At 40.8% G+C, this 12,779-nt stretch overlaps 3 protein-coding genes and 1 long non-coding RNA gene across 7 annotated transcripts in view; 2 read left to right on the top strand and 2 right to left on the bottom strand.

Annotated features, from left to right (window-relative positions):
* Positions 1 to 12,779, top strand: part of LOC145443231 (serine/threonine-protein kinase PLK1-like) — a 430,606-nt gene that overhangs the window by 104,278 nt on the left and 313,549 nt on the right. The window lies entirely within an intron of this gene.
* The window catches only part of LOC145436146 (serine/threonine-protein kinase PLK1-like), a 992,061-nt gene that overhangs the window by 727,807 nt on the left and 251,475 nt on the right, over positions 1 to 12,779 (top strand). The window lies entirely within an intron of this gene.
* LOC145446767 (uncharacterized) overlaps positions 424 to 12,779 on the bottom strand; it is a 50,102-nt gene continuing 37,746 nt past the window's right edge. Inside the window, exon 7 of the long non-coding RNA XR_013917355.1 lies at positions 424 to 484. This is a non-coding gene — a long non-coding RNA (uncharacterized LOC145446767). The remainder of the gene's footprint in view (positions 485 to 12,779) is intronic.
* LOC145435722 (uncharacterized) lies at positions 7,472 to 10,955 on the bottom strand. 3 transcript variants are annotated; one of them, XR_013914063.1, is made up of 3 exons: positions 10,229 to 10,955; positions 9,266 to 9,393; positions 7,472 to 7,580 (listed from the first exon to the last, which is right to left on the bottom strand). XR_013914063.1 is itself a non-coding variant. In XM_080313056.1 (2 exons), exons 1-2 carry the CDS (start codon positions 10,763 to 10,765, stop codon positions 9,370 to 9,372), a joined length of 561 nt encoding a protein of 186 aa, XP_080169182.1. In that variant the 5' UTR covers positions 10,766 to 10,955; the 3' UTR covers positions 9,238 to 9,369. The 3 variants fall into 3 exon arrangements, 1 of the variants encoding a protein (XP_080169182.1); XR_013913990.1 differs by having other exon boundaries at positions 7,564 to 7,580; positions 9,266 to 10,955; XM_080313056.1 differs by lacking the exon at positions 7,472 to 7,580 and having other exon boundaries at positions 9,238 to 9,393.

The following is a 12,779-nucleotide window of genomic DNA, read 5'->3' as shown; positions in this document are numbered from 1 at the left end:
ATTTGAAATATAATAAACACATTTTTCCAAATTAGATTAGAATTACAATTACCTAGTTGGGAAAAGAAATCAATTTCCCTTCATAATCGGAGTTGATTATCATAAGCATGAGAACTGTTCACCAATCTGACTCGTTTCACACTATATGTGTAGAATTAGTTGATTAATTAGATTAGAATTACATTACAAGTACTTCGCCTTATTTAGCCTAGTACGATATAGAACAATAATTTCATGGTTGCATAAGACTGCTAGTAATGAACATGACAGATCTAATGCATTTTCGATTGGCACAGCTAGAGGTATATTACATTGTAACGAAAAAATGCTTTTACCATTCTTTTGCACTACTTGAGAAAGACGTCGACAAAATCCCAGTCTTGGAAGAATCCGTGAACTCCAACGATGTGCTTGTGATTCAAACTTCGTTGGAGACTGATCTCTTCACACATTTGTCTTTCTCATGCTACTTCAGAAGCAATGCCTGAAATTCATATACTGGCTTTAGTTGCAGATTTTAAAAAGTGCGTTGTTCTAGTTGTGTATGTACAAATATTTTAGTTGCCGATCAACTAGAAAACACGGGTCTTAGTTTGTCGTGAATCATGATACCGGTTTTTCGTTGTGTGCTGTTCTTCCAGCCGTCTCAGAGTAAGCACTACTAATAATGGTGAAAATGCGGGTCAAAACCTTCTTGAATATTCTGTAAAAGTAGAGGTAGGCTACTATTGCTACTGAGTGACTCTGCTTGGATGCGTTGAGTGAGATGCATCCTTTCGCGTTCATTTCATATCCAGGAATAGCAACGTCCGCAAAGTTGTTCAAATAAATGCTCTGAAGGTTTGGAAATATGTCTTAAACTAGTTGCCATATTGTTTCAATATTGGCTGCATATATCGTGGCTATCGGTGAAGGTGCCACTTATCGGTATTGGCTCGAAAATACGATATCGGTCAGGCTCTAATTATGATGAATGAGACTCGAGTACGAGATTCGAAACGTAACACTCGATTCAGAATCAAATCAATCAGGAACTCCATTTGCCAAGACCTACAGAAAACTTACTGTTGAAACTCTGTAGTTTACTTTCCAAAATTCTGAGCGATATTGTTGATCCGGTTTTTGGAAGGTTCTGAGAAACGTAGACTGTGAAAGAATGAGCTTTCAAAATATGTGATTCGTAATTTGCTGACTAGGTTTGGGCAAAGTCGACTAGGTCTGCCTGAGTGTTCAATTCCGAATCAAGTATTCGATGATAGTCACTATGACGACATATAAATATGCATGAATGCTGTGTGAAGTTCAAATATGCACATTTCATGCAATCACAAAGAATATACGATAACACCATCTTTTTGTACTTTGTGCAATGTTGCTGGTTGATACGGTAGCCTAACGATTTCACAGATAAGCCTATGTCATTTCCACTCACGCGAGTACCTTACTACACATGTTTAGTATGCTGTGACACGACCAATTGAGGTTTACAGATATCCACGATGAGAAATACTATTGAAAGTGTAATTATTTAATTGGTAAATTTACTCTTCGTTCAGTTCAGTTTATTGTTAATCATCTTTTCCTCTTGTGGCCAGGAGCGTACAAGCACAGTATTCTAAAAAACCATCTCTCATGACTCGAATTATTAGAATCAATACAGATTCAGATTTGAGTACCGTACTCGAATATTTGTGCCAGTTCTAGTGATCAGAGTCGGGCTATTAAAGAAAATTTTCAAACTAGATTAGAATTAAAATTATAGCTACACAAGTTATCGAAATTAGATCAGAATCACTTAATTCGTAAAACAATGCGGTAAAGATCAAAATCACTTCATACCAAATAAGAGTCCATTCTCATGAACAACAGAATGACTTGCGTCTGTACACCGAAGTAGGCTAGTTTCACACTATACAGTTTTCCTGTACAGGTACAGGTACACCATAAATTATACTAGAATTGAAATGACAGCATAAAAGTATTTCTCAAATTAGAATATTATTAGATTAACGGCATTTGGTTATGATTAGTCTAATTAGACAACTGGTATTATCTAGTTGTCCAAGTGGGCTAGCTAATAAACGCTACAAATCTGATGTAATTGCGATCACTACAGTTAGATATACATTACAGTTGTAATGAGGAAATACGCTTGCCTGTCTTTTGCACAACTCGAGAACAATGTAGACGAAATCCTGTTCTTGGAAAAATCCTTGAAATCCAATGTCGTGCTTGTGATTCAAACTGCTATGGCGACCGATCTCTCTCTCTTCCTCGTGCTTATTCTTGTGAAGTGCCTGAAATTTAGACTTGAACGAATTTTAATCTAATGAGTTGACGGTTGACTGACTACTGTTATTTTGAATAGTTTTAGTTGCACATTTCATAAAGTGAGTGGTTCTAGTTGCAGTTGCGAGTTTTGATAAGTGAGTAGTTCCTGTTGGGAAAAGAGACAGAAACAACAAAATTATTTAGCCACTTGAACACTATTACACTTGAACTTAGACTTGAGATGAAGAGAGTTACCATTGAAACTAATCAAAATGTAATTCTACATGAGCAGTTGCATACATGGCCCTAGGGGGACTGTGTGTTGAAGTAGGAATAGAAGCTGAATTGTAGAATCTGACGACATGACAGGCACAAGAGTGCTCAAGAGATGGTTTGTTTGGTTGTGTTAGACTGGCTTTGTGAATGACAACATGTAAGCTTCCGATCAAATCCATGGTTTCAACACAGTTAACAAAAGAAGGCATTGATGCATACAACATATATTGGGCACATAGATTCCTTGCGTCTGCACTTGACTCACCTTTGGCACAATTATACAAGCGAACACTTCTTTTGTTACGACTTCCGTGATTTCAAAGCATTTCGCAAATCCCTCTTTGCCAAGAAATGTACCTCTTGTGTATCGTTTTCCAGTACAGTCGTCACACACGACTTTCGGGATCTTTTTAGTACCGGTAGCGATGGTAAACTTTATCTTACATTATTGTGAAATCTAGCACAACTCAGCCTGCAAAATGAAATATCGTGCATTAACAGATACTGAAACTGATATGGTCTAATAGGGTTGTTCAAAAATAACTTACTTCATGGTTAAATTTTACTGGCTAAAATTGTTTTATTGTCTAAAAAATATACATAACAAACTTGATTCATACTTGTACTGTAGTTCAAAGACTGGACTAGAAGACTAGACAGCTAGAACTGGAACTAGCACTTAATTGACCATCAGCTGACCAGGTCGGTAATTTGTAGAAGTCTGCGTTACAGAACCTCAACTTGAGGTCCTCAGGTAAAACTGATTGAATTATAATAGCGGAACTTATCATAAGCGGTGACGGTGACATCCTGCCTTCTCGATGTATACTCTAGTAGAGAGATAATTTTGTGATAATTCGCAAATTGAGAAATACGAAGTCGCGTGGGATAAATGATATTAGTCTGTGACACTGGTAAAAGATTATGTCATTAAGTATATAGCTTGACATTTGGAGGTTTATTGTGAGTCTTCCCAGTCAGTGCTGTAAGGCAAAAACCATCTACGACTCACATCGATCTTGATGCATTCGATATTTCATCTTGTATCCTTGTAAGCGTTCTTTCCGTGAGATCACCTGGGTTTGTTCTATGTCGCATACGGAGCCTTTGTTGTAGTGATGTTATTATCCATTCCGCGTCAATCGGTCGCTTCTCGTATTTATTTATGTCCCTTGCTCGCCAGACTGCCAGTTTGTAAACAGTGATCAATATTGTTAGCGTATTTTTTTTGCTCAATTGTCATTGCGGTTGCGATGTTCATGCCGAGTATTGCTTGGAAGTCACTTTTTGGCAGTCTTCTTTGCGTCACCTCTTGCCACGAATCTAAAGTGATATTGGGAGATTTTTAGTGGACTTACATGTCACAAATATAGGCTCATGCATCTCTATCTCGGTTTCGCACAAGGCGCAGTCTCTTGTTTTTGTTGCCCACTGGGTTTTTAAGCCTTCGTTGGTTCGGAGGAGTCTGTGCGCTACTTCCCAGTTGAACTGCCTCTGATGGTAAGTGATGCATGTGTGGTTGATATTTTCCCAGCTCGGTCCGATCATTTCGCCAATCTCTCTGTTGCATGTTCTTGACAGTGTGAGTTTGTAGCGTTGTTCTTGCTTTTGTTTCGAGTCGTCCTTTGCGAACTTCATGCTTTCCAGTCGTTCCTTGGTATCGTTCCAGTGACTGAGCGGCTGTGATGTATGTGGTATGGCGTTATTGATATCATGGTTTCGGTACCTTGTTAAAATGATTGCCAGTTGGTGTTCGAGCCTTCTGTCCAAGTTGCTTTCCGGTTGTTTGTTCGCCCTTTTCAAGTACTCGACCGCCGGCTTTGTATACGCCAAGTCAGCCATTGTAATGATGTCGATGGTCCCGAGTCCTCCCTGCTCTTTGGGCAGGGTGATTTTGGTGTAATCAATCTTGGGATCTATACCGAAGAGGAATTTCGTGATTTCGACTTTTATCCTGCTTCTGATGTTCCCGGCATTTTTGACGTCTGGGAGACATATGTGAATAAAGGAAGTACGTTGGTTCTTAATATGGCATGTCATAAAGTATAAAGCTTTTTCTTCATAATAACAGTAATCTGTATTATACTTTTGCTATAGCGTATTGTAATCTATACTTTTGCTGAGCAGTGAGCAATCAAATATCCACTCACACAGAGGGGAATCCCCCATCTACATTGCGGTCAATGAGCCGTAAACGAATCACACCGTCACAACAAACAGACGGCAGTTTTTTTTTTATCTCGGCGACCACACCGAAGATAATGTTAATAACCATGCAAGATGTGGAATAATAGATTTAATAAATCGCCAAACTGATATTAGATCAGTGGTTTTCAACCTTCACTAACATGGCGAACTTCTCCGCCAAGATAGCGTAATGGTTAAGCGTCCGGCTTCTTGATCGGTAGGTCGTGGGTTCGACTCCCGGCCGGGTCAGACCAAAGACCTGATTAGTAACACTGGTATCCATGGCTTCCAGGACAAAAATAAACTACGTCCTTTCCTTATAGAGCCTGTATTCCCTATAGGCACCAAGAACGATGTCGGCTTACGACAGAAGTTTATTGCAGCAAAAGATGAGAACCCAACACCGCGAGCAACCGTTATATAAAGTAATTATGCGATGACACCAATCAGTCGCAATCAGCGAACAATCAATTAACAGGAGCCAACATTCGGCTCCGTTCAAACACAACACAAAACAATATTGGCGCAACGTTTTCTCCTTCATTTGTCTATGACATAATCTTTCTGCCAGACAGACGGTTTTCTGACTCTCAGAGACCGACGAGGTCGTATTGGTGGACTCTCCGATGCGAGGTCAGGTAGACGTTGTTGCGAGTCTGGTTCGGAGACAGGATCTGCGGGATATTGCCGTTCGTCGGGAGTCGATGCTTCCAAGGGCCCTTCGTCGGAGATCGACGCATTGTCGAGAATCTCGGGCTCATGCTCGATAGATTCGCAATCTGAATCAGAGTAATTCAAAGTTCGATCTATTGGTCCAATTTCGTTTGGTACCAAGCAACAGTCATTTTGACGCACGCGATAAGTCCCATACGACAGTCGTTTGCCTCCAAACCGAGATATGTTACACCACTCGCCTTCGGTTGACAACACCAAATATCGATCCCTGCTTCGGTGCTTTTTCTTATCGTTGTATAGGTAAACGATATCGCCAACGCCGACTGGAACCGATTTCCTCGTTTCTCGTTTCGGGGCCTTCGCAACTTCACTTGCCGGATGATTAGCGGTCCTACGTTCCTTGTTGTTTCTTTATCAGCTCTTCATCATCGATTGGGAGAGAGGAGTTGGTGAACATGATCTCTCTGAAGCAGGATCTCCCTTGCCGAGACGCCATTTCCGCGGATACGGTTGTTGAGGTTACAAGTGGCGATTTGAATTTGTAGATGAGTCACTTGGCCTCCATGATAGCCGGATCCCTGAAGCTTCAGTATCTCGCTGGAGAGTTCTTGAACTGCTCTTTCGGCGACGGGATTTTTATTAACGTTCATGACCCTTCCCGTTTCCACAGCCATGCCGTAGGTAGTGAGGAGCGAGTCGTTCTTCAGCGCTGAAAACGATGTAGCTCCGTCCGTCCTGATGACCGAGTTCGGGCTGTTCAGTGGACGCAGGTCTAGACACAGGATTACGAGTGCGCTACGTAGAGTCTCCGCTCTTTCGTCTGTAATGATAATAGATTTGGTAAATGAAGACACTGTTTCGCGCACCACGAGAATGCATTGTTTTTCACGCTTCAGGACATCGGCAGCAAACCTTTCTCCAATGGCACAAGGTGGCGGACACGTTGACTGAGGGGTCAAAGCGGGAGTAATGTAGGGTTGCCATACGTCCGGAATTCCCCGGACATGTCCGGAATTTCACTGAAAAATCGGCGTCCGGGAGGAATTTCTAAAATATGCCTAGATGTCCGGAATTTTGAAGGCTTGAAGCAGGACCAAAAGTTTTTCGTAAATCAACATAAACGATATTATTTTCAAGCAGATTTATGCTATATTCAAAATTGTTCTTCGCACGCGCTCGAGTTAATGCAACGTATAATGATTTTAGTATGGGCACCAGGCACCACCCTTGCCCAAAAAAATGCAATCAAAATAAATATAAATAACCATCATTTACTGAATAAGAAAGATTGCAATCACAATTATAAGCTAACGGTATATTCCTTGAGTTGGTTAAGGCCGATTGGATGCTTCAGTCACATACAGTGGTTTCAAATCTTGGCGTCGTCCGCCTTTATCTGGGGATCGCGATGATGTTGGACGTAATCAGTTTCCTATGCCGTGAGTAAAAGTTTGGGCAAGCTGAATTTTTTTAGTAATCAGCTTATGAAGTTTTGAGATTTGCCACGGAACATTTTTAAGTGAGAAATGAGGTCGCGACCATGAAAGGTTGGAAATCACCGGATGTGAAACCTGCTGGTGCGTTTTATAGTAGCCTAATCTATAGAAAATTCGATATTATTGACATAATTCATACATAAAATTTAACAGCCAAATGCATCTTAGTAAGTACCCCACAAGTCACATCGACGGTAGGCCAAAGATCAGTGCTTTTTTAGGCGGAAGGGGACAGAAAAAATGCTGTTTCGGACCTGATTAAAACACATAAACAGATAGCCGCACCGACCTAAGAGTATAGCAGGGCTGTCAAACACAATCCTGACAGGCCAGACACGGCCCGCCAGATGATTTCATCCGGCCCGTGGAGGAATCTATTGCAGGCCCTAGCAAGTAGCAATCACCAGTGCTCTATATCCCACTCCATTCCTGAATACAGTCGATGGGCAATGCTTTGCTAGTGTGACGTCAGATTGACAGACAATATGTTATACCTTATTTTAAAATCCACTAGTGGGCGCTATAGAGTGTCCGGAATTTGCTCCACAAAAATATGGTAACCCTATGATAGGCAAGCAGGTGGTCGGTAGTTGTCGAGGTGAGTAGCCTTGCCAAATGTGGGTTGACACAACTTGCTTGGTGGTAGGTCATTGAGATGGGTCGATAGCCAACATGCTGTGGACAAAATCATGTTGGGTCAGTGTTGGGAGCGTGTCACTACCAAAGAGTCACCAATCATTACAGATTTTGACTCGAGTCAAGTTCGAGTCACTCATTTTTTTATTGTGACTTGAGTCAAATCAAGTCACTAACATCGAGTCCCAAGTCATATCGAGTCTTACAGGTCTTCGAGTCAAGTCAATGTAGTCGAATTTGGGAAGTGACTAAATTCAATTCGGGCCATTAAATTTTTCCAACTAGAATATACCCCATGATCCGTAATATATTGTATTATACTATTTTACATAAAGGAGTGATAATAAAGTATCCGAATGAGAAACAAGGTCACGGATTTGGAGGTACAATTTTGAAATCATTTGACTGGTGCGGCCCACGAGCGATGAGAAGGTTCGAATCCGGCCCGCGACGCAAATTGAGTTTGACACCTTTGATATAAACCATATGCCGCCCGTACTCTAATAACCACTGCTATACTGTCGAGATTCAACGGATGCAACGGCATATGGCGTTAGTTCGTACCCTGCCAGCATCAACGAATATATAGAACGATTGTTGGCTCATTCACATGTATTGATCGAATAAGTAACTTCAATATGTTGCATGTGTCTCAAAAATGAGCATGAGAGATACGTAAGCTTACATGGCATGATAGCGAGAGACAAGTAGTAAATATATTCAATGTTGAGGGCGATTACAGGACGGAGCAAGCAGCTAAACATCGTCGTGTTAATGGGTCTTGACGGAGTCGAGTAGTGACAGATGATTTTTACAGTACTGCAATGATACGTTCCTTTACTGAGACGTAATTTTCCAACGCGAAAATTGCAATGACATAGGCGGGGTCGAAAAGTAACATATACTCTTTATTGAGATATAGAACTGCCTGACACAATTATTGGCCTCTAACATACTAGAGTACTAGACAATGTTAGGATAAGAAAATACGAGGCTATCCAAGCCTAACAAAATACACCAACACATTATCGAAACAATGGCAACGCATTAATCTCAAAATATTTTCTTTTACTTAAGTGACGACACAACTAACACTAAGACACAACAAATATACAAATTGTACACAATTTCTAGCCAAAATGCTAGAAATAACTCAATATTTCCCATTGGTGGCTCGAAAATATCAAGAGTGGCACAACTGCTCACCAAGGGAGGATATCTAACTTCAAACAGGATTCCTGGAAACCAATATGTACACTTGTACAGGTATGTCATGCTAAAATTGTACTAACCACCTCTGTGTCAGTATAATGCGCGACTCAAGTGGTAAGCAACATACCCTTAGTCCGCTAATATGTACAAGTGTGGCAAATAAAAAGGTACATATATTTCGATCAGTATGGTACACTGAGCATGATCGACGTATCCTTCAGTCGCGCAGTGCACGTCTACTACTCAATAGCTGAGGGACATCTGCATGCTGTGGTATGTCCAAGGCAGACTTTGTATGGGTCTGGCATGTCTGGCTCTTACTTTCAGGTGTGGTGAACAGCGTAATATTTGTTTTGATTCTCGGGCTGGTCTGTCTTTGAACAGATTTCTGGGAATTGTGCTCTCGCAGTACCGTAGCTGGTATTTCGTACGCGGCTACGCATTTTGTTGTCAACACTAGTCTGGTCGATTGAATGCTGTAGAGGTCGAGTCGGTCAATTGCGGGTCGGTACCTTTGATTTCGTCAACCGAAACTCATGCCAGAATTGTTCCCCAAGGATTGAAAACGTTCGATGTCCCTTTCGCTATGAGAGCTCGGATGAACCGGATGCGAATGCTACATCGGAACGTGCGCGCCAATCTGAAACAGCACACGACAGCCAGCATCACTTTGAAAAGGACTTAAGAACTACGCTCGCTAACTTATAGCGTCAACGACAGACCCAAACAGTCGACTCTCCAACAGGCCTGGTTCGCATGATATATGCCTAATCGTTGGGCTGAGCAATCACATCTGTGATAGGGATCGTGCACACGATATCGTCACTGGTCTGAACTATCGCGTCACAGGCACTGCAGGGGCGTCTTACACAGGGAAATTACGGTACATCACAATAATGAATTTTGGTGCCAGCATGCACCGCCATATGATGATTGAGGTTGCCCGTAAGAGTAAATGCCTTCCCAAATATATCACAACCACGATTTTTGATGCAAACATGCATATCCATATGTTGCTTGAGGTGCCTCTTTCTAGTAAATGCTTCCCCACATATATCACAAACATGATTTCTGATACCAGCATGCATATCCATATGAAGCTTGAGGGTACCCTTCTCAGTGAATGCTTTCCCACATATATCACAAATATGATTTTTTATTCCAGTATGTATATTCATATGACGATTGAGGTGACTCTTACGAGTGAATGCCTTCCCACATATATCGCAAACATGATTTTTGATGCCAGCATGCTTATCCATATGAAGTTTCAAGAAACCTTTCTCAGTGAATGCTTTACCACATATAGCGCATTTATGATTTTTAATTCCAGCATGCTTATCCATATGCAAATTGAGGGTACCTCTACGAGTGAATGCTTTACCACATATATCACAAACATGATTTCTGATGCCGGCATGCATTTCCATATGAAGCTTGAGGTGACTCTTACGAGTGAATGCTTTACCACATACCTCACATTCACTATTGTGTATACCAGCATGCACATCCATATGAAGCTTGAGGGTACCCTTCTGAGTGAATGCTTTACCACATACATCACATTCATGATTTTTTGTTCCAGTATGCATATGTATATGACGCTTGAGGGTACTCTTCTCAGTGAATGCTTTACCACATATAGCACATTTATGATTTTTGATGCCAGCATGCATATCCATATGAAGCTTGAGGTGATTCTTACGTATGAATGCTTTACCACATATAGCACATGTATGATTTTTGATGCCAGCATGCATATCCATATGACTCTTGAGGTAAGGCTTTTTAGTGAATGATTTCCCACATACATCACATTCATGATTATTGATGCCAGTATCCGTATCCATATGACGCTTGAGGTGACCCTTCTTAGTGAATGCTTCTCCATGTAAATCACATTCACGATTGTTTATTCCAGCATGCACATCCATATGACGCTCGAGGGTACCCTTCTGAGTGAATGCTTCACCACATATATCAGATTCAACATTTTTGATGCCAGCATTCATATTTATATGTTGCTTGAGGTTACTATTCCCAGTAAATGCTTTCCAATATATATCCAATTGGCGTTCTTTCAAGTTGTGATCAATAGTTGATACTCGATCCAAATCATGCTTTTCTTTATGACACTACGGAAAAGACTCACCGAGTTTCAGCATTTCAGCATATAAAATTAGTTCGCTTATCGACATCTGCAATGCATGAAAGAGTGGAACTATTTTAAACAAAGAGCATTATAAGATTGTAGACGGAGCAATCACCATGACTTCATCAATGATAGTGTAAAAATCATTATATTACATTGTAATGTAGTCTTATTGTTTAATGTAGGCGGATATCGTCAATAGCAGTGATTCCCAACCGCGGCCCCCAGCTAGCTTTCTTGCGGCCCCCACAAAAATATTGAGAAATCTATTTATGAAAAAAATTATATTTATAAAATACTCTTGCTTGGATTGGAGTCTGGAGTTTTCAATTAGGATTGCAGGAAATTTGTAAGTAGACTGCTAAGTAGGGCGATTTTTTTTTGACCTAAAAAACGGATGATTTTGACCTAAAAAATCTAAATTTTGACTTTTTTTGACCTAAAAATACTGAAATTTGACCAAATTTTGACCTCACGTATGCAAATTAGGTGTTTTCGCACATAATGTCAAAATTGTACTGCTTATCTTCATTTCTGGTTGGAACTGTCTGTCCTTACAAAGTAGATTGGCCTGAAAGAACGTTTTTGGCTCAAAAACTGACACATTTTTACATGAAAAAACTAGTATTTTAACGAAATCTGGCCCTATGAAGAATTGCAGTAGTTACATTACGTATTATGGTGGAATAATTAAAACTTGTTGTAGTACAACGAAAGATACTTTCCTACATTCTCGTGTAGAAAGTGTTTGTTTTGTTTGTTTGTTTTGTGGTATTCATGGTTTGTCAACTACTATGGTCATTTACACCAGGCCGATATTATTCATTATTTTCCGTAACTGCCAACATATAGCATGGTCCACCTCTAGGATTTTTTGTAAGACACCGCTTACGCGGATGAGGTGGCGAGGCGGAGCCTAGGTGAACCTCCAACACTTAGCTATCGGAATTATGAAGTCGACCTCGGTCGGGATCGAACCCACACCCATTGGTGTTGCAGCCGCGGATTATACCACTGCGCTATCTAGGGTAGAAAGTGTCTGTTTTTACTAAGTATAGCTTGCCATGAATGGAGAAAGAACGTTCAGCAGCAGCAGTTGTTAGCTGACAACACTGAAGTTGTGTGCACACTGCTTGCTGGCGATGCACCGTGTTGCTTCATTCTGACAATGTTGTCTATATCACAATTTTTCAGCTTGCGCTTCTTGATGTAAGAACCATGCGATGCCCAAGCAGTCTTGCTTCAGTTAGGATATTGCGGTACGTTGACCATAAAACCATGTCACTATTTGTTTCATTTGACCGTTTATGATTCACAATGAGCAGACGATGGGCCGTTTACAACGGTAGGCCTATCTAGTATAGGCTACAGGCTGTAAATTATCAAATGATAAGTTCACAGACAGCGCAAAATCTAAGATACAAACGAAATGTTGAGGTCAAAAAAGGTCTGATTTTGTAAACAATTTTGACAAATTTTGACCTAACGCTACAATTTTGACCTAATTTTGACTTTTTTTGACATGTCAAAAAAATCGCCCTACTGCTAAGATTACGTCACTGCTGTTTCAATGCAATGTGCCCTAACTTTCCAGTTGAACGGGCAGTACTAATAGATATAGGTATAGCTATAGGTATTGACCAGACCGTAACTGCTGCACCCCAAGCCCCCCAATTGGAGGGAGCGAGATCGAAGGGGGACCAAAATTATTTAGTGAATTAGCATAAATTAGAGATTTTTCGCGCAGCGCGCGATTTCAAGTCTCCGAGTACCTTAATTACTGGGTACTCTTCGACCAAGATAAAATACGCAAGATTTATAGAAATGGGCATATCGGCGTTGGCCATTACCGCGCCACGACGCACGAAGACATA

The sequence above is a fragment of the Botryllus schlosseri genome, chromosome 1 (genome assembly GCF_051294905.1).
Source record: "Botryllus schlosseri isolate E-star chromosome 1, Bs_hap1, whole genome shotgun sequence".
Lineage (NCBI taxonomy): Eukaryota > Metazoa > Chordata > Ascidiacea > Stolidobranchia > Styelidae > Botryllus > Botryllus schlosseri.
Note: the sequence above shows the minus strand (reverse complement) of the source record. Positions and strands in the feature narration are given on the sequence as shown.